We start from the raw sequence: 22,751 nt of genomic DNA, 5'->3' as shown, positions 1-22,751 counted from the left end.
AATTAAAATCAATAAGTTGAGGATGCAGATAAATATTTTTATTACAATTAATTAGAATAAAAATTGGACTTACGGATACTTTCAACTCATCTTGGTTTTCCAGAAAAACTTTTTTAATTTCCATTTTTCCCCCAAAAATATTGCATTTTAAAACAAATTTTAATTGTTACAGAAAGATCAATACCATTTTCCTCAATAATTATACAAAATAAAATGTATACTGAAAATTGTATGCCTATTCCTTCAATAAAAAAGATGGAATCAGAAGATTTCAAACAAAATTAAAGTGGCCTTTTTTAAATTTTCATTGTTATTTCTGCAAATAAGAAAATCAATGGAATTAAACTAGCAGGAGCAAGCAGCAACCTGCAGCACATCTACGTTATGCGCGTTGCGTCCTTTAAATATCATTTCTTTTTTTCCTAAGCAGATCAATTACTGCTTTTGTTATAAACAAATTTATGAAATATCATAAAAATTATGAATTATAAAACTCATAAAACTGGAATTCCCGACATCAAAAGAAGCAGTTCCACCTAAACCCACACATAATGTGCTCTCAAATTTGCACAGCTTTATTAATATTTAAATTCTCACAAAAATGAGCAAACTGATAAGATTTTTCTTGAGCCTTGAAACAATGAAAAAATGCAAGCTTTTTATTATATTGTAGCATAAACGAGACACTAAAATGAAAGTGTTGCGATCCAATAAAATCCGAGTGATTTTCCGATTTGCTTTTCACGCCCTGAGGCCAGTTATGGAATTTGGAATGCTGCGCTGAATGAAATTTCCTCCCGTGGCAAAATTGAAAAACTTCGATCTTGGAATCTTCGCTCGAACATAAATAGCTCTCAGTGAATAAAAAATTTTAAGGTGTTTAAGATTTTAAAAAAATTGCTAATGTCGCATCATATCATTGTAAAATTTTTTATTTGACTCAAATGAAATAGTTTCCATCAAAATTTTTCGAAGTTCGATGAAAATTTTAATGTGAAGTTTACATGGAATTTATTTTTAGGGATGAATTAGCAAACTTTGCAATAATTGGGTAGATTTTTAGCAAATAACTGCTCATCATAATAAAATTCTCATCAAAAGGTGAACTTCTGGGACTGATAAAAACACAAATTTATGTCTCAATGGAACTGAATTTAAAAAATACTGTAGCTAGTACTGGACTCGATTGCCATGAAAAACACACAAAGAATTTTATATGAAAACCCACACTGCTCCACCAAAGGTCACGGGATCACATGGAGTTTAATTCCCAATTAAAGTTGCTATTCTAGCAAAGTATAAAATTAGTTTAAAATTTCATTAACTCAAGATCAATTGCTTTTGATTTCTTTGAGAAAAATTATTTTAAAATTAAAAAAAAAAAAAAAAAATTAAGCAGCAAAATATTATCCTACCTTTTTTTGGCTCGACGTTTTTTCTTCTTCTTTGGGACTTTCTTGAAAGTAAAATGCAGGTTTTGATCTCACGGAGGGTAGTCTAGTGGGTGTCCTGCGGCAGAAGGTGCTGCTCCAGCTCGCTCGCGACGCGTCCGTGCTCCGCGAAATGCGCAGGCCAAGTGCGGTCATGCGGTGCGCGCTCACCATCCCTGCCCAAAGCGCACCCCCACCACCACCCTTGCGCCGCGAGAGAGCAGCAGCTGCTGCCGGCCAACGCAGCCACAGGTGGTGACCTTGTCCACTACTTGCACGTTGCACCAAGTCAATTAGCACATTTATCAAATTTTAATTCATAATTTAGTGTTAAATAAAACAAAAATTATAAGATAAAATAAGCAATTTTTTATTTGATGTAAATGAAAGGAATAAAAATCACATTCATGTAATTTAATTTTTTTTTTTATAATTTTTGATACATAAAAACTGCGCCATAATCAATCGTAATGATCTTCTAATAAACTGCATTAAACTTGTTCGCAATCTGCAAAGTAATCATAATTATTGATAAAAATTATTCCCAATTTTGTAAAATCTGAGATTCACCTGGAGCCAGAAACGATTCAGGACAATTTTTCTCCAAAGTTTCGTGCAAGCATTTCATGAAGGTAACCGAAATCTCGCAGAATTTCACTTTGTCATCTCTGAAGTGAAAATCACTGAGCGCCAAGTCTAACGTAAACTTGAATTAGATAGGAAATATAAAAAAAGGATAAAATACTTTCAATGGCCTTTGAGCAAACTAGATTTGCTGTTCTCAATGCACTCGTCCACTTGAACCCGAAATGCTCAAGAAAGAAACCGGTCACTCTGTCAGCATTCGGCAATCCGTTTTCCTCTAGCTTAAAATTTTTAAATGAATGCCTGAAATTTTCTGCAACAGTGAAAAAAAACTCACCAAATGAAGTCGGGTCAAAACACAATGTGAACTGCACTGAAATGATAAGAAATAAATAAATTTTTATAATTTTTGAGAGTAATTTTAGAATACACAAATCTAACAAATAAATAAACCAAAAAGTTTAGTTAATTCGTACAAAATTTTATTTACCAATGCTCTGTGCGTTGTACTGATTCTCCTGAGCTCCGGACGCCCTTCTCTATTTCTCTGGGCTAAAAATATTTCATTCTTAAAAACAATTTAAGGGAATAATCTTGTTTTATATACAAAGTGATCCCAGATTTTCAGATTCAGAATTGCAGTTTTTGGCAGCTTCAGCCATTTTCCTTGGCAAGCTAGGCATTTTGCATTTTTCCTGAAAAAAAATGGTCCTTAATTTTGGGGAAAAAATCAATTATAAAATAACTGCCTCGCAGATCTTTTGTCCACTCGTCATTGGCGAATTCGGCTTCTGGCGCTGAATTGGCGGATTGAAGCGAACTTTGATTGAGTTGACAGGAACCAATTGAACTGTACCTTCGCCTAATAGAATTTTTTATCAGAAATCTTCTGATTTTTCAATTATCAAATATAATTTTCCTTAATCTTAAAGAGTAATTTAAAATTTAAACTAATAAAAACCGCTAATTGTGACATAGCAAAATAAGATGCAGTTATTAATTCATTGTTCAAATTAAATTTAATTTAAAGAATCTATGTTTCCAACTTTTTTAATCAGCATTTTTTTTACATAGATTAATTTATTAAATGATGAATTCTTTTAAATATTTTTAATTATAAAATACCGGTATCTTCGTCTTCCTTTCTCATCTCCGTGGGCAAGTTCCGAGCTTCGTTATTTATCACTTTTGGTTCCGACATGAAAAGGGTCAGTGAGGAAATGGGCAATTCCGTTGCATGGCCAACTCCTTTAGTAAATTCAAAAAGAAATGAAAAAAATTATATTTTATACATTTTTTTAATAATCTTACCAAGGTGATTGTCATTCTCATATAGTGCAAAAGCCTGCTCAAATTTATTTTTATTAATTTTCATATCTTTAAAATAAATTTGGTAAAAACTTACGTGGTGGAGTGAAATCAATACAGCGAGAAAGAAAACAATTATTTTCAGAAGCATGACTGTCTTCCTGTTCACTCACTTTTAATGTCAGAAACTCGACTGACTTGAGTGAATTGGCCGCCAAGTGCAAACACCTCTGCTCTTTAAAAGGTGCGCCCGCATATTTCTTCATTAAAAAGAAAAAATTAATATGTTGAGAATAATTGCATTGTGTTTAGACGTTTTTATAAAAATTGCAGTATATCATGAACGCCTTTTTTCAAAATCTAGAGCAAAATATAATTGGCGTTATAATTAATCATTGCCAATGTAGCCTAAAACTTAAATTATTTTATAAACATCTACCGGCATTTACATAAAACCGCTCTAAATAAGTGCAGAGAACTCTCAAAAGTGACGGACGAGTGCCCGCATTGTTGATTTTCTTCAACGAAAAATGGGAGCAAAAGTATTTTCAGCAGCGAAAAGAAATAACTGTTTTATTTTGAGCCAAATTAAAAAATACATTTTTGCCCTGAAATTATTTATATTTTTTAAGCGTTAAACAATTCTCATTTCTTGGTACCAAACTAATTTTAAGACGAAATTTCAATTAAATGTTCAAATCTTCAAAAAACAATTATTGAGATGATCGAAATTTCTTGAAAAATTCGGCTGTTGCAAAAAACACCCTGCGTACTTAATTTCAATTTAACAGGAAAAATTCCCATGGGCTTGAGCTTCACACAATTATGCAGCCTTAACTAATTTGTTTGCACGCAAGGACACCCCACCCGCATTGAATTTACCGTGGCACAGTAAAAATCTAGAAATATAATTTTTTTTTAATATTTTCAATGATCTTATTAGACAACATATGTACATATTGAATTTTTTCTGCAAATAATACAAAAAATACAATAGCTTCTAACAATAATAATAATAATGAAAAAATGCATTTTTAGATATCCGAATAAAAACATTTTATTGTTGGAAAGGTACATTTATTATTATTTTTCTCCAAAATTCATATTTGATATTTTCTAAAATTTTCAATACAATTTTCTTGAATTCATTTCGAGAGATAAAATTTGTGCTTGACGTCGATTCTGGCAGTGCTTTTATTTTCCGTCCTGCAAAATCTTCAATCGACAGACACGTGGAGGAACAGGGTGGCTGGGGAGAGTTTCTGCCGCACTTCCCCCAGCAGAGGACAATGACTGAAACCTTTACCCAAATGCACACAATTAGACAAATAATCTCAATTTAACCAAATTCATACCATGCTGGAGGCTAGTGAAGGGCAACGTGTACGCGCCGATCAACTCGTTGGCCCCGGTGCTGTTTTCGTCCTTGACAGATAGGTAGAGCATCGCCAGGTCAGGGTAATACACAGGAAACTCAAAAGTCTCGTCCCAAACAGGATTTAAACCTTAAAAAAATATAGAATTTAAAAGAAGTAAAAATGGATGAAATAATTTACCATTATCATGAATATCTTTAGTCTTAAACTCTCTCTGGTCAATTTCCATTCCGACTATTTTCACCTTGACATAAGGATCGACGATTTCACCTTCGCTCGACTGGTCTGGCTTCGGAATGTGTTGGCCGCTTATCACTTTAAGCCTCAGGAGTTTTGGCTTCCTGTTAAAAAAAAATTATAATAATAATAAAAATCATTGATTTAATGTTACATTGATAATCTTTTCTCATTAATTTTAATTTTTAACAAAAAAATTTACCAAGATGGTTCTGCAGCAAGACTGAACGAAGCTGGATTTCTGAGATACGAAGGTTTCAGAAGGTAGCCGCAATTTTGGTTCACTTGGAATTTTGCCTCGTTGTAAAATATCGGGCTCTCCTTGCCTTGATAGTTCAAAGCAACTGCAAAATTAATTAGATAATAAACAATTTGATCAACAATAAACATAATTAATTATGGAAAACAATTATTTATTTTAGATGAATGTGATTATTTTTATAAAAACCGATAAATTTTAGTGTGAAACTTTCTAAATTTAATTTTTGTTTTCAATTAGGGTGTAAATGTAATTCAATATATATTTTGCAAAGAGGTGATTTTTGAAGAATCCCAAAAGAGCACCCCCAAAATTTTCAATTTTTATTTATTTTTCTTCTGTGCGATTTAAGTTGATTTCAAGAAATATTTATTAAAATGTCTATTTTAACATTCCTAACATGGAATATAATAATAATATAATACCGATTTGGCAGCCTGCGTTCCAAAAGGGGATGGGGTTGAAATTGGACGAGTCGGCGCGTTTTCCGCCAGGGTAGATTCGAGACAGTTGACGCATGTTGTAGGCAACGAACCCGTCCACATCACTGGAAATCAACTTCTTCGCCTTGCCCTCAGAAAATGAAGACATTTGATAACACTTTCCTTTGAATTAAAATTTATTCAGCATTACTTTAATTAAAAATCAAAATTTTAAAAAAAAATACCATTTTTTTTCGCAGCCTCCAATCCGTGGAAATGAACTGCTTGACAAACGTTGACCAAATCGGACAAGTGGCACTCTACGGCATGGGCAGGCTGCAAATGTTCCAAATTTTATATTAAAAAGAAAAAAAAATATAATGGTAAATTTTTTTCACTTTTATAAGAGCTTTAAAGATAATTCAGACAATATAAATGACTTTTTGGGAGAGAATAAATTAATTGAATTTTTTTTCTAAAATTGTTTCAATACAATTTAAAATATGAAATTTTATATAACTTTTAAATTTTAGATTATTTTGAGACAGACTTTCGGAGTGCCGGAATAGGGCCGAAAAGAACAAGGCCGAAAATGGCTGAGCGGAACAGGGCCGAAAAGGAATAGGGCCGAAAAGGAACAAGGCCGAAATACCGGTGCAAACAAACTAGGAAGAACCGATTTTTTTTGGGAAATCACCGCGATTACCGTGTTATGTCAACCCGCCATCCCAATAAGAAATGGAACGCCTCGGGTCTCAGGACACAAATTTTTTATCATCGCCCTTATAAATCAAAGTAAGAAATATCTAAATTATTAAATATGTGGTAGGGAGGAAATTTTCAGTTTCCTGGTTTTATTTATGCTGGAAACACGTGAACCAAAAACTGACCAGCAGACTTGAAAACTCAATATTAAGGAGAGCTTTTGCAAAAAAATGACCCAATTAATTTTGCTCTACATTTTAGCATTGGATTTTTTATGTCAGTTCCAAGGAGACATAGTTAAGACAAAATGAATTTGTTAGGAGAACCAAATTTTTGAAATTTAAATTTAGCATTGTTATGAGAATTTCCTAGAATTTATTTTTTTTTTCAAAATAAGCTTTTTTTCAAATCAATAGGTCAGTGGACATAAAAAATTTACAATGATCTTATAGGAAAAGGTTGAGAAGTTTATACACATAAGTGATAAGTTTCCTGGACAAATAATTTCTTGAAAGATCTTTTCCGAGTTCCGATGCAGTATGGTTTTTTAAGCTGTGCAAGAGATCAACTTATCTTCATCTTGTTGTCCCCCAAATTTATGTGATTTTGTGATTATGTGTCTCGCCCAAAATGAAGATTTTTTTGCGAAATCTTGTGTAAAATCAATTTTCATCTATTTTGCAATGCGAAACGGCCGCATGACGGATTTTGATATTGACGCGCAAAGGATTGAATGTTCGCTGAGCTGAACGCGCTCGCGGTTATCGGTTATTTTTCAGCTTTCGGCCTTGTTCCTTTTCGGCCCTATTCCTTTTCGGCCTTGTTCCGCTCAGCCGTTTTCGGCCTTGTTCTTTTCGGCCCTATTGCGGGACTCCAGACTTTCTAAATGTTTTGAATATATTTCAAGACTTTTATTGGAATTTTAGTAAAAATACTTTTTAAACATTTAAAATTTTAATTACGTAATTTTTATAGTCTTGATAGCTTTAAAAAAAAATTATGCTAAAAAAGTAATTCACCTTTGAAAGAGTAAAATTTTTAAGCAGATATTAAAAAATAATCTTTAAAATGGATAACAAAAATACCTTTTTTACTCCAGAATTTACAGCAGCCTCTCCATCAATTTCCTCCTCTTCCTCCGACTCTCCCTCGGACGCCGAAAGAGACTCTTCTGTCCCGTCAGTCGAGTCCCGGACACACTGTTTGAGCTTCTTGGCCTTGACGATGACTTTGTGCTTCAACTCTTCGGGCGAGGGCAGCTGGACGAGGTCGTCGACCGGCTCCAGGTACAGCATGTCGCCCAGAATGGAGGCGAGGTGGTGCGCCATTCGCGCCTGTTGCTCGGCGGAGCAGTGCACCTCCAGGGACAGGATGACGGGGTAGTCCGACTTTCGGAACGCGTATGGTTTGATGGCGTCGCTCAGGATGTCGTGGAACATTATTTTCGTCGTCAGGGTGAAGCCGTGGTACACGACTGGCTCTCCCTTCGGCCCGTCCCAACAATCCACTAAGAAAAATTTGTCCAAAAATTATCATTAAAGGCACATTTCATTTCAATTAAACGCATATTATTTTGATCATTAACAAATATTTTAGCATTTAAAGCCCAAAACAGCGGCTAGTTTTTCTTAAATATCTATTTTCCTAAATATGAATTTAGTTATATTTCTATATCACCAACGCAGCGGCTCTCGCTTGTATCTAAATAGAAATATACGAACGAACCAATGGGAAGCGCGGAAATAAAAATATATGCTTTCCACCAATGAGCTCGCCAATAAATATAATATAAATATAATTATACCAGCGTAATAACAAGTCTCATTTCGTTCTTAATTGGTTTATGGAACTTTGCGTATTTAAACAATCGTTTGTTGTCTGCTCGCAACTCCTGGTAGGCATGAGCAAAATGTCCTAAAATGCAATTTGACAATTAAATATTACATTTCATTAAATTAATACGACGCTCTGCCTTGTTGTTCTCTTTTTTGTTGTTTATTCATAGCGTGCACGCTATGTCCGATTTTTTTACCAGATTTTCTTTTTCGCTTCAAACAGTGTTGAATTTCAAAATACACTGATGCTACCACTGATATAGCTTCGAGACCTGCTAAAGTTATGAGATCTCTCCGAATTTCAGAAACAGCGTTAAAATTTGCCATAATTATTAAATGTCCGTCTGCGAGTTTGCGGAAAGCAAAGTTGTTTTCACTCCATCCAGCCTCACTCAGCTGCTTTAAAGTTTCAAGAGTTGCCGCGCTAGGCGCTCGAGCCTAAATTTTTATTTCTGCCTCTCCCATTGGTCTGTTCTTATATTTCTATTTAGCTAATTTGGAATCTCCAAATAATTTGGACGGAGAGGCCTTTTCTTAAAATTTTATCCAAGAGCCAATCAGAGACCAGCTTCCTTATATTTGTATTTAACTAAATAGATATATAGAGCCGCTGTTTTGGGCTTTAGTGCAATGAAATTATTTACATAAAATTGAATGTAAAAAATCAAGTTTTATTTAAAATAATGTAGATCAAAATTATTTAATTTAAAAAAAGAGAACTTTTAAAACAAAAACAAATATTTATGTTAAAAAATCTTTACTTTGCTTGAAGATATATTTTATGAAAAGTAAAGCTTTTTTAAATTTTATAAAATTTTACTCACATTCAACACATCTGCAGCCTCTCATCAAAGCGTTGATATATCCCTCAACAGTGCTTTCCCCACTCAACTGATTTCCCGTTAAATACCTAAATAAATTTCAAGTTAATTTAAAAAAGGTATTCATTTTTATTGTTCAATTTACGTATTGTGGGAAGCTGCGATATAGTAATGAGAAAGGGGCTGCGTCATGTCCTGGTAAACTTCATTCAGGTGCATCGGGTTGCATAACTGAAATTCGTCGCTTAACAGCATATTCGTGAAACCTAAAATTATGATATCAGTTAAAAGTTAAAACAAAAAAGGGGAAATAAATTTTCCAGAAGATATTTCCATCTTGGATAGCAAAATATTGGTCTTTTTGTGAAATAATTTGATGTTTTGTAAAATTTTAGTAACAATTTTAATTTTACAAATGAACTAAAAAATTTAAACGCACCAATGACTGACATCTTGGGTTCAATGAGTTGTTTCAAGTCCGAGGGCTCAAACTCGGTTATAAGGTCGATGCAGTCGTCAGGGTGCTTCGATATTTTTTGCTCTGTGTCCAGAAACTGACTCAGACCTTCCGAGTCAAGCTCGTCATTTTCATCGGCATACCTATAAGCATGATGATTTTTTTTTTAAAGATTTTCAATTAAATTACTGAAGAGCTCCGAATAACAACAAGAAACAGAAACTCATTGCATATCCGGAAAAAAGGAACATTTTCATTCATAACATAATTTGCCATATATTCAAAAAATAATTAAATTAAATTTCTTACTTTTTCAGAATTTAATCATATTACATATTTTTGTATAAATTAAATAACATTTTCCACTTAATAAAACTTTTTTCTGACCTGCTGAAAAGTGTGTTGATTTCGGGCCTGCTCATGAGTAGGTGATAGAAAACGACAAATTCATTGGCGTCAAGTACTTTTTCTTTATCCTGCTCCCTGGTGACGGTGTTGGCTTGCTGCAAAAATACAAAATTTAAATAAAATTAAATAAATTTCAATAAATTTTTAGAAATTTACATTGAAAAGTCTCTTAGCGTAGCTCTTTCTGAGTTTCACATTCATTTGTTTGAGAAGAGTTAAACACTCGTCGAAACTTAAACTGCCGTCCTTATTATCGTCCGCCGCTTTGAACATCTTCATCAGCCACCTTCAATTTAAAAAATATAAAAAAATTTAAAAATTATCTGATGGTTCTAAAAAAGGAACTGTTTTTTTTTTTTTTTTTTTTAAATTTTAACTTTAGTCAATTTTAAAAATTTTTTCTTTCGGCAGTTTCGGCACCTGTCAAACTGTTGGCTCTTTTCCTGGTGTTTGGTGAGGTGCAGCAGGTGCTTGAGGCCTCGCACCCACGCGTCGCACTCGTCGGCCGAGGCGGCCACCAGGTCGAGGGTGCGGTTGCGATTGTTGCCGCCGAGCACCACCGTGAAACACGCGCCCTCGTTGATCTCCATGCCCGGACGATGCTTCCCCCGCTCGATCTCCTTCGCCACCTGGTTGAAGACGTCACTTCGCCAACCCTTGCGCACATCCACGATGTCCCCAAAGTCAACTTTAAACAATATATGAATCCACATATAAAATTTACGAAAAAAAAAACCAAACGAAAATGGAAATTGAATGGTAACACTCGAGGTGGATTTCATAAAAGATTGAAACCGGGCGAACCTCGTTGCAAAGAAAAAATGAAAAAAAAGTACCAGCAGACCGCAGGTCGCCTTTGGGGTCAGTTGTCCTTTATTTTTTCATTTTTTCTTTGCAACGAGGTTCGCCCGGTTTCAATCTTTTAGAAAATGGAAATTGTACGAAATCGTAAAATTTGGAATTTCACAGAAAATTAGGAAAGAATTGTTTATTTCAACCTTTTTTTTACTTACATTTTTTTCCGAAAATATGCATTTTCAAAAGATAAGCAACAATTTAGCAAAAAATTACATTATAGTTTAGTTCTTTGCAATTATAATAAAATTAAATTTTATATTATGGATTATTTACAGTTTTAAAACGATTTTTTAAATTTATTTTACAAAATTATTTTGGCTCTAAGCAAATTTAATTTTAAAAAAATTGCTTACATATGACTTTTGAATTGACGAAGCACATTGCCTTCCTGTAGCCGCTGCGGTGGTAGCCGAGCAGGTGTGAATTGGCGTCGACGTAGAACCACCTTTGGAACCATCGCGAGAAGGAGCGCACCTTCCACAGGTAGGCGCCGCGGCTCAGTGTCTTCGTGATTTGCTCGATCTCATGTTGGTCTACAAAAAATGAATAGGAATTTAATATAAAATAACATTTTTAAATTAAAGACAAAAATAAAAACACCAAGCAGGAAAATAGGGTTGTGCGTTTCGGAGACGACGTAGTTGCTTTTGGAGAGCAAACCCCCGTTCGACATCGCGCGAGGAAATGCTGGAACGGCGCGACCGGCGTGTTTGCAACGCTACACAAAACGCGTCCTCCTTTGATAACAATTTTCATATAACTGATAAGATTATAATATTTACGGCCGTACGTGAATGAAATCACCTATATTACGCGCATGTTGAGTTACGAGTAAATAATTTTTTTCACTTGACGCCTGAATTTTTTGAAGGTGCTGGCAAAGTCGAAAATATGTGACAAAATGTTGTTTTGTTTACTTTGCAATCGTGGCTTTTGCTTGTGTTGACTGACCTCTATGCAAAATAAAAATATCTAAATTTTACATTGAGAGACAATCAGTGGTTTGCACCATTGTTTTCTATTTACTTTCGGTCTCGGAAGTTTTTTTTCTTCAAAATAATTTAATTTTTTCTTAGTTCAATGGAAGATGGTTTGCTGTCCTTTATTGGGAAAAATAAAACAAAAGTAATTTTTTAATAAACAAAGAATGGGAACTAAAGATTCACTTAATTGAGGAAAGGCCGACTCCAATTTTTAATTTCAATCAACTCTCGTCTACAACAGATTTTAGGAGTAAAATTATATTTAATATAAATTACAATATCATTTATAGCAATAAATTTTTGATTAATTATTGATGCAAGATTAAGATTATAGAATAAATTTCAAAAAATCACAATAAATATTAAATTTGATGAAACTCTGTATCAATTTGATTAATTTAATCTTAGAAATTCTTGTTCAAATATTTAATTTGATTTCTATTTCAATTTGATTAGTAAACAACAAAAATATTTAAGAATCATTTAAAAATACTTTAACATGCAACATTACCCTCCTCCTCATATTCAAAGAAAAGCATTTTTTCCTGCTCTTCAAAAAGAAGTTACTTTTTTTAACAAAGAGAGGTGTCAATTCCTCCTGGGGTGCCTCTGAACTCTGAAGACACTAAATACACCATGGACTTTGGACGTCTGGCCCACCACTTGACCTCTCTCTTGGTCTATTTAAAATAGATTCGTTTTCATCGACCCCACCGGCGAACCCCACTCCAATTTGAAGACTGGCCGCGCAGCACCGCTTTTTCTTTTGTGTACATCTCAATTTGCTGAGACACGCGGACAGACAGACGTGTCAAAAGATGCGTTCGGTGCTAATTTTAGTTTTATTTAATATTACGAGTCATCAATTTAAAAAAAAAGCAAAAACAAAAATAAAATATAAAAAATGCAATTTATTAAAAGATTACAAGTGTAACATTTCTTGAGGAGCCAAATCGAATTTAATATTTTTCAATTAAATTACTCTCTTTGTTAAGTGTTAAAAATTTGTCGGCTTGATTTTGAGTAGCTTGAGTCATTTACAATATCAAAAGAGTGCCCCTGATTAATAGTCAATTAGTATACGGCGCTGCCAACAAATCTCCTCTTATCACTTATAATAAAGAAGAGTTGCAGCTGGCATCAGAACAAATATTTGGCACCTCGATTGTTATCTCTCAGAGTCAGCCTAAATTAAACACTCAAAAAGATCTATTTGATGATTGATTCGTTGAGTCAGAGATCGCCCCTTTATAATAAAGTCTTTAATCAAACCGATAAAAATCCATATATTCATCCGTAAAATATTTTTAATTCTAGTTTTAATATTTAAACAAATTTTATTCGAAAATTATTATTGATAAATTATTTATTCGTCATTTTTTTTTTAGATTTTTCATGCATTTTTAAAATTTTGAATTGAACCAAAAATACATCATATTATCTTGTTGATCTCTACATCTGTTTAGCGCTTAACCTTAGAATTAATGAGTTTAATTTTAAATTATTTGCTTACCTCTCTGCTGATTTACTGCACTGTCAGTTTGGTCGCCGCGCAGCCAGTGGTAAGCACTTGTGATTTTGTCCATGTTGAAGGAAAGACTGGTGCTCAAAGTTGTTTATTTTGTCGAGGCGCGAGTTTACTCTTCGCCTCGGCCACCATAAAAAAAAGTAGTGCTGCAACGCATTGGTGTGCGGTAAAGGTGAATTAAGTAAACTTGGTCAAACGGTAAAATAAAAAGAGTATAATAAATACATAAATACATTGGAGAGTATATTATATGAGAGGAGAGAAAGAAAGAACGCGCGGCCACACGATCGCTGCGATGCAGAAAAAAAGCATGACATCACCGACGAGAACCGGGTTTATTTCATTATGTCAAATAAATTTATGAGTGAGCGCATATGTTTGGGTTGGGATTTAAAAGTTTAAAGGTTTAACCCGTCATTATTGCATTACATCATAGATTAGAAATAAGTATGCGGTAAGAATGAAAAAAAAATCAAGAATAATGAAATAAGACATTGAAAAATTATTTGGCATAATTTTCAGACAAACGGTGTAATTTCATATTACTATTTAAATATTACTTTTTTAAATAGATAGGTATGGAATCATTTAAAAAATTACAATTTGTAAAATACAGTTGCAACATTTCACATTTGCGCGATTCTTTGAATTTTTAATGCTGCGTTCTCCAGCAGCATGCGTGTGTTGGAGCAAGAGCAAGGGCATTAGCCTTTCGCTGATCCACTGAACCGCTTTGAAAAGAATTTTTTTTATAAAACTCGTTCTCATACACTCTCTCAATAAAAGGAAAACCCATTTTCAATTATTAAAATTTGAAAAATTCTCACCTGCTTCTTGAATTCCTCCTTTTAAGTCCTTACAAGCTAAAATTTCTTGTCTTTTTGTCCGTATATACTTGCGAGCAGACTGGGAAATTATAATAAAATGCGCCTGAGATGGGAGAGGAGTGAAATGCGCGCGCACTACTATTGCAAAACTTGGAAGCTTCTAAAGGTTAAACCACTCCAGCACCAAGTATGGACTTCATTTTTTAATCTAGCCGATCTAGCGCTCAAGTTTAGACTAAAATTTAATTTTTTAACCTTTGCTTATAAGATCAATCACTGCCGATCTCTAATTTGAATTATTTATTTTTTCAATAAAATAAAATTCTTGAAAAAGGGTATGAAAATAAATTAAAAAGTGCAGCAATAATTTGGGTAAAAGTTCGATTTCGTTTCGTTTGATCGATTATAATAACACCACATTCAACAAGAGGACCAACAACTTTTTCTAGTCAAAATACAACATTTTGTGCACAAATAACAGGGATTCTACAATAATATATAAATATACATTATATTTTATGATTATCACACATTTTGTTGGAGGCATTTGATTTTCTGGTTTATAAAAATGCCATTGTTTTAACTTAAAAAAAAAACTACCACAGACTTGCACAGGCTATTGAATTTTTGCTTTTTCTGCAGCTTCCGCCTCCTCTTTTATTTTCTTTTGCTCCTGCTTTTCAGCGTCAAGAGATTTCATGTAGGAGAGAAAAATGGTCCAGATCAGGCTGCATCCGCCAACGAACGGAACGCGGTTCTTTTCAGGTAAAAATCCAAAGTTGATCGTCTGCATAATTGGCCAAAAACAAACTCCGACCTGAAGCAAAAATTATTTTGATTAAAATAAATACAATAATTTGTACTTCCAAACAAGAACAAACTGAAAAAGAAATTAAATTTTATATTACTTTGTAGGTCTGCCAGAACTTGTCAGCGACTTCCTTCTTTGCTGCGTCAACTCCTCGACCCTCGAGCAGGGTCATGAAGAAAAAGAAACTGGTCATTGCGAATGGTCCATACGAAACTTGCTCCACCAAAGCCTGAAACATTTGAAAATTTAAAACTTCCAATTTAATTAAAATTTCTTACTTTTCTTATTCCGTTTTTCAGATTCATCGACGGCCACATACTGCTGGACAATCTGACCCAGAAAAATAAAGTTGGAGCCACGTAACAGCCCCCGTAGAAGCTGAAACGGGCCACTTGTTTCCAGTCAATCTCTTCTTTGCCTAAACAATTTCAAAAATAAATTATTAGGTCAATGTCGGTTGCAAAATTTGTGTGTTTATGACAATGTCAAGTTTGATGCTCACCAGCAATTTTCTGCTGACAGATGCTGGAGAAGGGCCAGACCAGTGAGTAAGTGACCATCCCTCGACACAGGGGGTACCTTTTCCACAGCACCACCCAGTGCCTCCAGGCGTTGACGGCCTTCGTTGCCATCGGATTTCCACTCATGCCGATCTGCCAACAACAACAGTAGTGGAAATTTCCAATTGAATTTCTTTCCTAATCGATCATCCCCTGTGGAAATATTACTTTGTTTGACAAACGGATACGCACGGGAGCTAAAGAGTTTTACTCACAACTGGCTCGCGACAGCAAACGCGACAGTCACACAGTCTTTCGCTTCATCTTCGGTCGAAATTCATTTTCGTCACCCGCTATTTACGATTTTCTGCCGCCATGTTTGCCACCCCCACGCCCCCCTCTCGTCACCCATCCTGTCTCCCCAACCAACATCCTCGACCCTCGCCTTTGAAAAAAAGGAAATTAATGGCGAAATATTGGCTCAAATGAAAATGAGAAATTGATAGGACGAAATAGAGAATGTTATTAAGTCAAATTTCAGTTTAATCGATTGTAAATCTTGCATAATTTGGTCGGATTATTATTTTTCTTTCGTCATTAACGAGGCGCCTCGCGCGGCCGATTTGCGAATTAAAATTTTGTCCCGAAGTTAGCATTTGTTTTCTTTTCGCAGCGGATGGTTGTTGAGGGGCGAAGCAGCGCCGAATTCGCCGAACCCCGATCGTCCGCCGAGCCGCCGACCACGCGAATCGACCCTCAACCGGCCCCGAGTGATTCGCACGCCGAAATGGGCCCGCCCGCCGACGGCTGTGCCGATTAGAGCGAGGGTCGTCGAGTCGCCGGCTCTCTCTCCGCCCTGTCAGGCGCCATGTTGAGCAGGCCAGCCCTTAAAGGGCTTCTCTGGCCGCTGGCCCTCCTGGCCTTCCTCTTGTTCCCAGCCTCAGCAGACTCGGACACTTGTGAGTTCCTCCGAATTCGAATTTTCCGCCGGCCGAAAACTGAAACGCAACTTTTCTATTTACAGTCGAGCAGGACATTCACTTCAAAGCGGCTGAGCCAGTGACTCTGGGCAGCAACGCAACCTTCATCTGCACCACCTACGAACCTGAGTCTGAACTCGCATGGGAAAGGGGTGAAGATGGTCCTGAGCTCCAGTCGAACAAAAAGTATAATGCTTTGTTGTTTGTTTAATTCTTTATTGATTTTTTTCTCAAAGGCACATTATTATCAACGACTTCAATGAAGAGGAGCCAAAGCGGTCGACCGTCCTGACGATCACCAAGGTTTCCTTCGAGGACGAGGGCAAGTACGTCTGCAGATCAAAGTTGGACAACCAAACTCGAATTGGAAACCTGACCGTATTTGGTACTGTTTTGCCAAGCATTTCAGTTCTTAATATTCATAGAGTCATTCTTTCAGTGGAGCCCGTCATCCTGGTTGACGCTGTGGTCAAGGTCAGGGCCAACGAAACTGCCAAACTGGCGTGTCACATCAAGGGCTACCCTATTTACTTCGTCCAATGGCGCCTTGACGGACTTGAAGAAATTTTGTAAGTTAAAAATTATCTAAAATTTCAGCGGAAATTAAAAAAAAGCATGAATCTTTAATGAATATCCATTGCCATAATCTAACTGTAATTATTTTCTATTATCCATTAGGTTCAGGATGTTTGCGAAAGCTAAGCAAAGTATATCTTAATGCAAAATATTTATCCTTTCCCCCCCCCCCCCAATATTTTAAAATATTAAACGACTAAAAATTTCTATCGACTCTCTAGAAATGGCTCAGAAGTGACGCAGCAAAACAAGACGCACTGGACCTCTCATTTGAATGTGGCATCTCGGGCCAAAGGGTCTGACAATGGCACTTACCTTTGCGAGGCTGGAACCCTGAACAACCAAGTTGCCTCATCTCCTGTTACCTTACTGGTGCTAGGTGAGGCTTTGAAATGTTTCAAATCTTAAAACTTATTAATTAAAATCTTTAATTTCAGACAAGCCTCATTTGGCATTTTCGCATGTCAAGGCAATCGGAAGCAAGCGAATTTTTGTCAACTGGACCGTGAACCACGGCAACATGCCAATCGAGACGTACCACTTGAAGTACACCCAGGCTGAAGACAAAGGCTGGCAATATGCTAGCAAGAAGGTCGAGGTCAACGACACAAGTTTTGTGCTGGACGGTCTAGAGCCTAACAAGCCCTACCGCATCCAGCTTGAGGCCAAGAACAGCATTGGCCACGGTTTTGCTCACTTCCGATCTCCAATCAAAACTCTCAAAGAGGGTAAGTTTTAAGTTTTTATTAATTATCCATTTAACCATAAAAATGGTTGATTTATTTCTTGTAGATCCTGTTTTCGTTCCGGACGCTTCCGTTTCGGGGAACGGGGGTACCTCCCTTACTCTCAAGTGGAACTCGCCACCGCAAAAAATGCAAGACTTCATTCACTATTACAAAGTGGAGTTAATGAATGAAAAAGTGAACATGATGGCGGTCAAGATGGCTGAACACAGCAGTCAACACATCTTCCACATGCTGCAGAACCTCGAGCCGGCCACCACTTACTCTCTCAGGGTAGCAGCGTGCAGCGAGTACACGAAAGAATGCTTTGACTGGTCGAAACTGGTTGAGGGCAAAACTATGGACTTGCGTAAGATTTAATTCTGGCTCCAAAATAGAATTTGGTGATAAAATCAATCCATTCTCAGCTCCTGGGCCAGTGTCGGACTTGACAGTGTCCTGCAAACACGACAACGTCAGCAAGAGCAGCGTTGTCTTTGTGTCTTGGGCAGAACCAAAAGATCCTCGTGGCAACATCACCAGATACTATGTAAGACATATTTCTCTAGATTTTTACTAGGTTCAATTAACATTTTCTTATTTGAAACTCTAGCTGGAAATCCAGGGTTCAGCCACATTTTTAAACGAGCGGGGTATTATAGTAAGTGACACGTTTGGACCAAAGTCTAAGAGCGTTGAGCGAAAGGATGCCACATTCGAAAATTTACCTTCGAACACAAACTATTCGGTGAAGGTTGTGGGTGTCAATACGTACCGAATGAGAGGTGACGAGGCCAAGATGGAGTGCCAGATGCCACCGACGGTTCCTGACAAAGACAAGACGACGTCCTTTAACTGGGGTGTCATTGAGGACGGAAAGTTTGGCTACGTGCTACAGCTCTTTACTTCAAGGATCACTGAACGCAATGGTGCCATTTGCTGCTACAGGGTCATTGTGGTCAAACTTGGAGCTAACGAGAAGGTTTGTTTCATGAAAAATATTTCACTTATTTCTTAAATTCCTACATTAAAAATTTATTATTATTTTTATTATCAATTGTTATCATAATTGGTTCCTTTTTTTCTTAAATGCAGGTTGTTGATCTGCCACCTCCTGAAAACACAGTTCTTTCCTCATATGACGAGGTCCGTCTGAGTGAGAGGGGTGGTGCTTATGTGGCTGAGGCGGTAGACAGCGGCTCCCTGAAGCCATCCACCTTCATTGGCGACGGAAGTCTGAAGAGCGCTGATGGTGAAATGATGTGTCGAGCGTGCTTCCGTGAACCAGAAGTCATTCCCGAAACCACCACCGTTCCGCCTGCGCCGTCACCAAACAACACAACCTCGCCACTGCTTTCTGCCCTGGTTGGCAAGAAAGAGAGGGTAGTCACCATTGCTGAACTCTTTCCTACACATGTCCAGGATGGTCCGCTTGACATCGACAGTCAGTACACAGGGTTCATGCAAATCATAGGTAAATCTTACTTTTGAGCCCAGGAAGATAAACTGTATTCATTAAGAGTCCATTTTTATTCTAAACTGTATTTTCTTTTTTATAGTCCACGGCCCAGACAACACAATGCTGCAGACTTTCAGCAATTACTTCACTGCAATTCGGCCCAACAGCCATGTGATTGTGGCTGACACACATACGGACATACTTTCGTTAGCCCTGAACATCACAATGGCATTGCTAGTCTTGGTGCTAATCCTGCTGCTCTCCATTTGTCTAGTCACCAGATACTCGAAGAGCATTGCCGACCAGCAGGGTGTCGAGCTCTCACTTCGAGAGTCATTCAGGTAATTTTTTGTCAAATTTTCTGGCCACTTTCTTTACTTTCAACAAGGGCATGCCTTTTAATTGTCAATCAAATTTTATTATTCATTGATGAGTAGTCAACTTTGCCTCCTTGAGGAAAGCATATTATTAAGCACACATTTGGATTTCCGCTGAGCAAAATTTTGACTTGGATCGAATATTCTTTCCTCTTGGCAGAGCCGTGTTGTGTAACAAGGGCTACTCAGAAGTCGAGATGGTGTGTGGCAGGCATTTGTGCCAGAGTCTTCGTTCGGGCGGCGGCAACGGACGCGTGCCGGTCATCAGCAACCCTCCGGACATGACGCCCATTCTGCGTGATGACATGCCATCGGCATATCAGGAAAGGCACAAGGATTCAGACTATGGATTCCAACATGAGTTTGAGGTAAATTCTTTTTCACTTTTCAAATTAAAGATGTCTGATTTATTGGTTAAATTTTTGTTTAAAATCCATAGCTCTTACCAGACCGTTTCTCGGATCGTACAACCAAGGCCTCGGAATCGCGTGAAAATCTGTATAAAAATCGGTATCCAGACATCAAGTCGTACGACCAGACGAGAGTCAAACTGGCGCAGGTGGAAGGCGTGACTGGCTCGGACTACATCAACGCCAATTTTGTTATCGGCTACAAGGAGAGGAAAAAGTTCATTTGCGCGCAGGGACCCATGGAGAACACGGTCAGTGACTTCTGGAAGATGATTTGGGAGCAGCATTTGGAACTGGTGCTCATGTTGACCAACCTCGAGGAGTACAGCAAGACCAAGTGCTACAAGTACTGGCCCGACGAAGGGGAAAAGGTTTTCGGAGACATCACCGTTGTCCATGTTCAAGAAAAGAGATACTCTGGTAAGTTGTTTTTTGAACAAAACAGAATAGATACAAAAATTACACTTCCAAACATTTCAGATTACATTGTGCGTGAGCTGAAAATTAACCAGGGGAGTGAGGAAGGTGACGAGCGCAGCATTGTGCAGTACCATTACTTGGCCTGGAAGGATTTCATGGCGCCGGAGCATCCGAACGGCATCCTCAAGTTCATCAAGAGGATGAATGAGGTGTACTCGCTGGAGAAGGGACCCATTTTGATCCACTGCAGTGCTGGGGTCGGCCGCACCGGCACTCTGGTCGCACTCGACTCGCTGCTGCAGCAGATCCAGGAGGAGGGAGAGGTGTCCGTGTTCAACACGGTGTGCGATCTGCGCCACCAACGCAACTTCCTCGTCCAGAACCTCAAGCAGTACATCTTTGTGTACCGAGCGCTGGTCGAGTTCTCGCAGTTCGGCGACACCGAGTGCAAGGTGACCAAGTTCAAGGTTGAACTGGAGAAGAAAAAGGTTGTCGAGACTGGCAAGACCAAGTGTCCTCTTGAGGAAGAATATGAGGTAATTTTAATTAGCAATGAGCTAAATAATTTAATTTAAATATTTGGATAATTCTAATACTGGATTATTGTGAATTCCAGAAGGTGCAGCGTTTGAACGAAGAGCCAAAGGTGTGCACCATCGCCAGCGGTGAGGAAAACAAATCAAAAAATCGTTCCGAGACAATTCTGCCATACGACCGGAACAGAGTCATCCTAACACCCATGCCAGCTCGTGAGCACTCAACCTACATTAATGCATCATTCATCGAGGTAATTTGCTTTCAAAAGCACTTGAATTAATTAAATTGACATCAATTTGAACCCAGGGCTATGACAACTCGGAGTCATTCATCATCACGCAGGACCCTCTGGAGGGGACGATCGCTGACTTTTGGCGCATGCTTTCCGAGCAGGGCATTTCAACGCTAGTGATGCTGTCGGACCTGAAGGAAGGCACCACCAAGTGTCCTCGCTACTGGCCCGACGACGAAATCAGCCACAACCACATTAAAGTCAAGTACAGTCAGAGTGAAAGTGGCCCTTATTTCACCAAGAGGGAGTTCAACGTCACTAATTGCAAGGTTTGAACAATTCTAAATTTTGATTTGTTAATTTCTAACCCTTTTTGTCTTTTGTTAGACTGACGAGAGTATAAATGTGACCCAATTTCAATACAACGGCTGGCCCACTGCGGATGGTGAAATGCCTTCCGTCGCCAGGGGGTTGACTGACCTTGTTGATCACGTTCTGTCTCACCACGAAGCCGATGGTAGTTCTGGACCCATTGCTGTCCACTGCCAGTATGTATAGAGAATTTAATGGAATTATTTGTTAATTGAATTGTTCTTCGTTGTTTGTGCAGCCTTGGTGTGGATCGAAGTGCAATTTTTGTTGCCCTGGCCATCCTGATCCAGCAAATTCAAACTGAGAAGAGAGTGGACATTTTGTCTGTCGTCCGAAAACTTCGTTGCCAAAGACAGGGCATGCTTGATAGCTATGTAAGTTTTTTGGGAAAAATTGTAAGATTGATTTTCTAATGAACTCAAATCAAGGCCCAGTACGAATTTTTGCACCGAGCTGTAATGACGTACATCGACCTGCACCACCTAGCCGCTGAGGACACCTAAGTCTGTGCAGCTTACCCCGAACTGATGTGTTCCTGGTCGGAATGAGAAGAAAAAGCAAACGGTGCAAAAATCAAAAGGAAGCGGCGTGCAAGGCCGGCATTTTTAATGCATTTTTTACGTACTGGATAAGAATACAATTTGACAGAAGCTAAAATAGAGCATTGTGTATAAAAAGAAACAATGAAACACTGTCTCCTGTGTATATTGCGTATAATAATAGGCAGTGACGTGTCTGTCTCATCTCGATTAAATAATATTCCGACTTGCTTTTTGGCACTTCGATTTTGATACTTTGTGATTCCAGGTAAGATAATATACATATATAATTATATTTGTATGATTTAACATGACAAACCAATACCTACTGTCTGTCAATGACTACCCATGTGGCATTTTTCTAATGTTAATACTTTACAAAGACTCAGTCAGATTTTGAGACTTTTGTCGCTTGAACTGAGCGGCAAGCTTTTTTACGCATTTTCCGTTTCGGTCTCAAACAATTGTGTTTCTCGAGATGGCCATTCAAATTGTTTGCACACGATCATGTGTGCTGAACTTGTCTACTCAAATAAAGTAAGCTTACACTTCAACCACGTTTGTCATTATTCATTGATTTTCCTTTTTTTTTTACTTCAATTAAAAACTTGAAGCAATTTAAAAATCATTAAAGCAAAGCTTAACTTGAATTCAATTCAACTATCTATAAATGGGGCACGGCTAAGTTATTTTTTTTTTAGGGTGTTTGAAAATAAAATAAATTTTAATATTTTCTCAGTTCTCATTTTATTCTTTTGCAAATTTCTCGTACAT

The 22,751-nt window shown here is 37.3% G+C and overlaps 5 protein-coding genes across 13 annotated transcripts in view; 1 reads left to right on the top strand and 4 right to left on the bottom strand.

Moving 5' to 3' along the window:
• Positions 1 to 1,547, bottom strand: part of LOC132204761 (adenylate cyclase type 5) — a 102,994-nt gene extending 101,447 nt beyond the window's left edge. The window contains exon 1 of the mRNA XM_059633508.1: positions 1,416 to 1,547. The gene's annotated coding sequence lies outside the window, so the exon portion shown is untranslated. The remainder of the gene's footprint in view (positions 1 to 1,415) is intronic.
• A 276-nt stretch (positions 1,548 to 1,823) lies between these two features.
• On the bottom strand, positions 1,824 to 3,713 carry LOC132204564 (uncharacterized). Its single transcript, XM_059633148.1, has 10 exons — positions 3,421 to 3,713; positions 3,327 to 3,360; positions 3,141 to 3,263; positions 2,765 to 2,877; positions 2,623 to 2,710; positions 2,506 to 2,567; positions 2,353 to 2,388; positions 2,176 to 2,296; positions 2,001 to 2,126; positions 1,824 to 1,938 (listed from the first exon to the last, which is right to left on the bottom strand). The coding sequence occupies exons 1-10, from the start codon at positions 3,472 to 3,474 to the stop codon at positions 1,922 to 1,924; spliced, it is 774 nt and encodes a 257-aa protein (XP_059489131.1). The 5' UTR covers positions 3,475 to 3,713; the 3' UTR covers positions 1,824 to 1,921.
• A 636-nt stretch (positions 3,714 to 4,349) lies between these two features.
• LOC132204563 (1-phosphatidylinositol 4,5-bisphosphate phosphodiesterase delta-4-like) lies at positions 4,350 to 14,159 on the bottom strand. Of its 4 annotated transcripts, XM_059633143.1 has the most exons (16): positions 14,040 to 14,159; positions 13,198 to 13,358; positions 11,055 to 11,234; positions 10,264 to 10,531; positions 10,000 to 10,129; positions 9,823 to 9,938; positions 9,418 to 9,578; positions 9,124 to 9,244; positions 8,982 to 9,067; positions 7,408 to 7,829; positions 5,863 to 5,953; positions 5,621 to 5,800; positions 5,139 to 5,280; positions 4,880 to 5,040; positions 4,679 to 4,828; positions 4,350 to 4,623 (listed from the first exon to the last, which is right to left on the bottom strand). In XM_059633143.1, the coding sequence occupies exons 2-16, from the start codon at positions 13,268 to 13,270 to the stop codon at positions 4,541 to 4,543; spliced, it is 2,364 nt and encodes a 787-aa protein (XP_059489126.1). In that variant the 5' UTR covers positions 13,271 to 13,358; positions 14,040 to 14,159; the 3' UTR covers positions 4,350 to 4,540. The 4 variants fall into 4 exon arrangements, with proteins under 4 accessions (XP_059489126.1, XP_059489128.1, XP_059489127.1 ...); XM_059633145.1 differs by lacking the exons at positions 13,198 to 13,358; positions 14,040 to 14,159 and adding an exon at positions 12,196 to 12,411; XM_059633144.1 differs by lacking the exons at positions 13,198 to 13,358; positions 14,040 to 14,159 and adding an exon at positions 11,302 to 11,435.
• A 250-nt stretch (positions 14,160 to 14,409) lies between these two features.
• Positions 14,410 to 15,744, bottom strand: LOC132204316 (mpv17-like protein). 3 transcript variants are annotated; one of them, XM_059632766.1, is made up of 5 exons: positions 15,626 to 15,744; positions 15,353 to 15,563; positions 15,129 to 15,268; positions 14,948 to 15,079; positions 14,410 to 14,856 (listed from the first exon to the last, which is right to left on the bottom strand). In XM_059632766.1, exons 2-5 carry the CDS (start codon positions 15,495 to 15,497, stop codon positions 14,656 to 14,658), a joined length of 618 nt encoding a protein of 205 aa, XP_059488749.1. In that variant the 5' UTR covers positions 15,498 to 15,563; positions 15,626 to 15,744; the 3' UTR covers positions 14,410 to 14,655. The 3 variants fall into 3 exon arrangements, with proteins under 3 accessions (XP_059488749.1, XP_059488750.1, XP_059488751.1); XM_059632767.1 differs by having other exon boundaries at positions 15,353 to 15,503; positions 15,626 to 15,735; XM_059632768.1 differs by having other exon boundaries at positions 15,353 to 15,503; positions 15,579 to 15,708.
• Positions 15,745 to 15,776: 32 nt separating this feature from the next.
• On the top strand, positions 15,777 to 22,531 carry LOC132204315 (tyrosine-protein phosphatase 69D). Of its 4 annotated transcripts, none has more exons than XM_059632763.1 (20): positions 15,777 to 15,871; positions 16,024 to 16,309; positions 16,375 to 16,516; positions 16,567 to 16,715; positions 16,770 to 16,899; positions 17,128 to 17,285; positions 17,344 to 17,634; positions 17,699 to 18,001; positions 18,060 to 18,181; positions 18,245 to 18,613; positions 18,727 to 19,105; positions 19,191 to 19,431; positions 19,628 to 19,835; positions 19,907 to 20,297; positions 20,358 to 20,833; positions 20,914 to 21,084; positions 21,141 to 21,395; positions 21,454 to 21,614; positions 21,677 to 21,812; positions 21,867 to 22,531. In XM_059632763.1, the coding sequence occupies exons 2-20, from the start codon at positions 16,219 to 16,221 to the stop codon at positions 21,939 to 21,941; spliced, it is 4,248 nt and encodes a 1,415-aa protein (XP_059488746.1). In that variant the 5' UTR covers positions 15,777 to 15,871; positions 16,024 to 16,218; the 3' UTR covers positions 21,942 to 22,531. The 4 variants fall into 4 exon arrangements, with proteins under 4 accessions (XP_059488746.1, XP_059488745.1, XP_059488748.1 ...); XM_059632762.1 differs by lacking the exon at positions 15,777 to 15,871 and adding an exon at positions 15,884 to 15,902; XM_059632765.1 differs by lacking the exon at positions 15,777 to 15,871 and having other exon boundaries at positions 15,985 to 16,309; positions 19,679 to 19,835.
• Positions 22,532 to 22,751: the final 220 nt, after the last annotated feature.

The sequence above is a fragment of the Neocloeon triangulifer genome, unplaced genomic scaffold (assembly GCF_031216515.1).
Source record: "Neocloeon triangulifer isolate White Clay Creek 2 clone unplaced genomic scaffold, ASM3121651v1 ptg000022l, whole genome shotgun sequence".
Lineage (NCBI taxonomy): Eukaryota > Metazoa > Arthropoda > Insecta > Ephemeroptera > Baetidae > Neocloeon > Neocloeon triangulifer.
Note: the sequence above shows the minus strand (reverse complement) of the source record. Positions and strands in the feature narration are given on the sequence as shown.

Coding starts and splice junctions, on each gene's coding strand:
- LOC132204316 (XM_059632766.1), bottom strand. CDS start 15,497: ATGAGTGGAAATCCGATGGCAACGAAGGCCGTCAACGCCTGGAGGCAC. Junction 15,080..15,128: donor TGAAAAACGGAATAAGAAAA/GTAAGAAATTTT, acceptor CAAATGTTTCAG/GCTTTGGTGGAGCAAGTTTC. Junction 14,857..14,947: donor AGTTCTGGCAGACCTACAAA/GTAATATAAAAT, acceptor TTTTTGCTTCAG/GTCGGAGTTTGTTTTTGGCC.
- LOC132204563 (XM_059633143.1), bottom strand. CDS start 13,270: ATGGACAAAATCACAAGTGCTTACCACTGGCTGCGCGGCGACCAAACT. Junction 9,939..9,999: donor ACGCTAAGAGACTTTTCAAT/GTAAATTTCTAA, acceptor GTATTTTTGCAG/CAAGCCAACACCGTCACCAG. Junction 9,068..9,123: donor ATCGCAGCTTCCCACAATAC/GTAAATTGAACA, acceptor AAATTTATTTAG/GTATTTAACGGGAAATCAGT.
- LOC132204315 (XM_059632763.1), top strand. CDS start 16,219: ATGTTGAGCAGGCCAGCCCTTAAAGGGCTTCTCTGGCCGCTGGCCCTC. Junction 16,517..16,566: donor GAGCTCCAGTCGAACAAAAA/GTATAATGCTTT, acceptor TTTTTCTCAAAG/GCACATTATTATCAACGACT. Junction 21,085..21,140: donor TTAATGCATCATTCATCGAG/GTAATTTGCTTT, acceptor ATTTGAACCCAG/GGCTATGACAACTCGGAGTC.
- LOC132204564 (XM_059633148.1), bottom strand. CDS start 3,474: ATGCTTCTGAAAATAATTGTTTTCTTTCTCGCTGTATTGATTTCACTC. Junction 3,361..3,420: donor TATTGATTTCACTCCACCAC/GTAAGTTTTTAC, acceptor AAATTTGAGCAG/GCTTTTGCACTATATGAGAA. Junction 2,878..3,140: donor AAAGGAAGACGAAGATACCG/GTATTTTATAAT, acceptor AAATTCTATTAG/GCGAAGGTACAGTTCAATTG.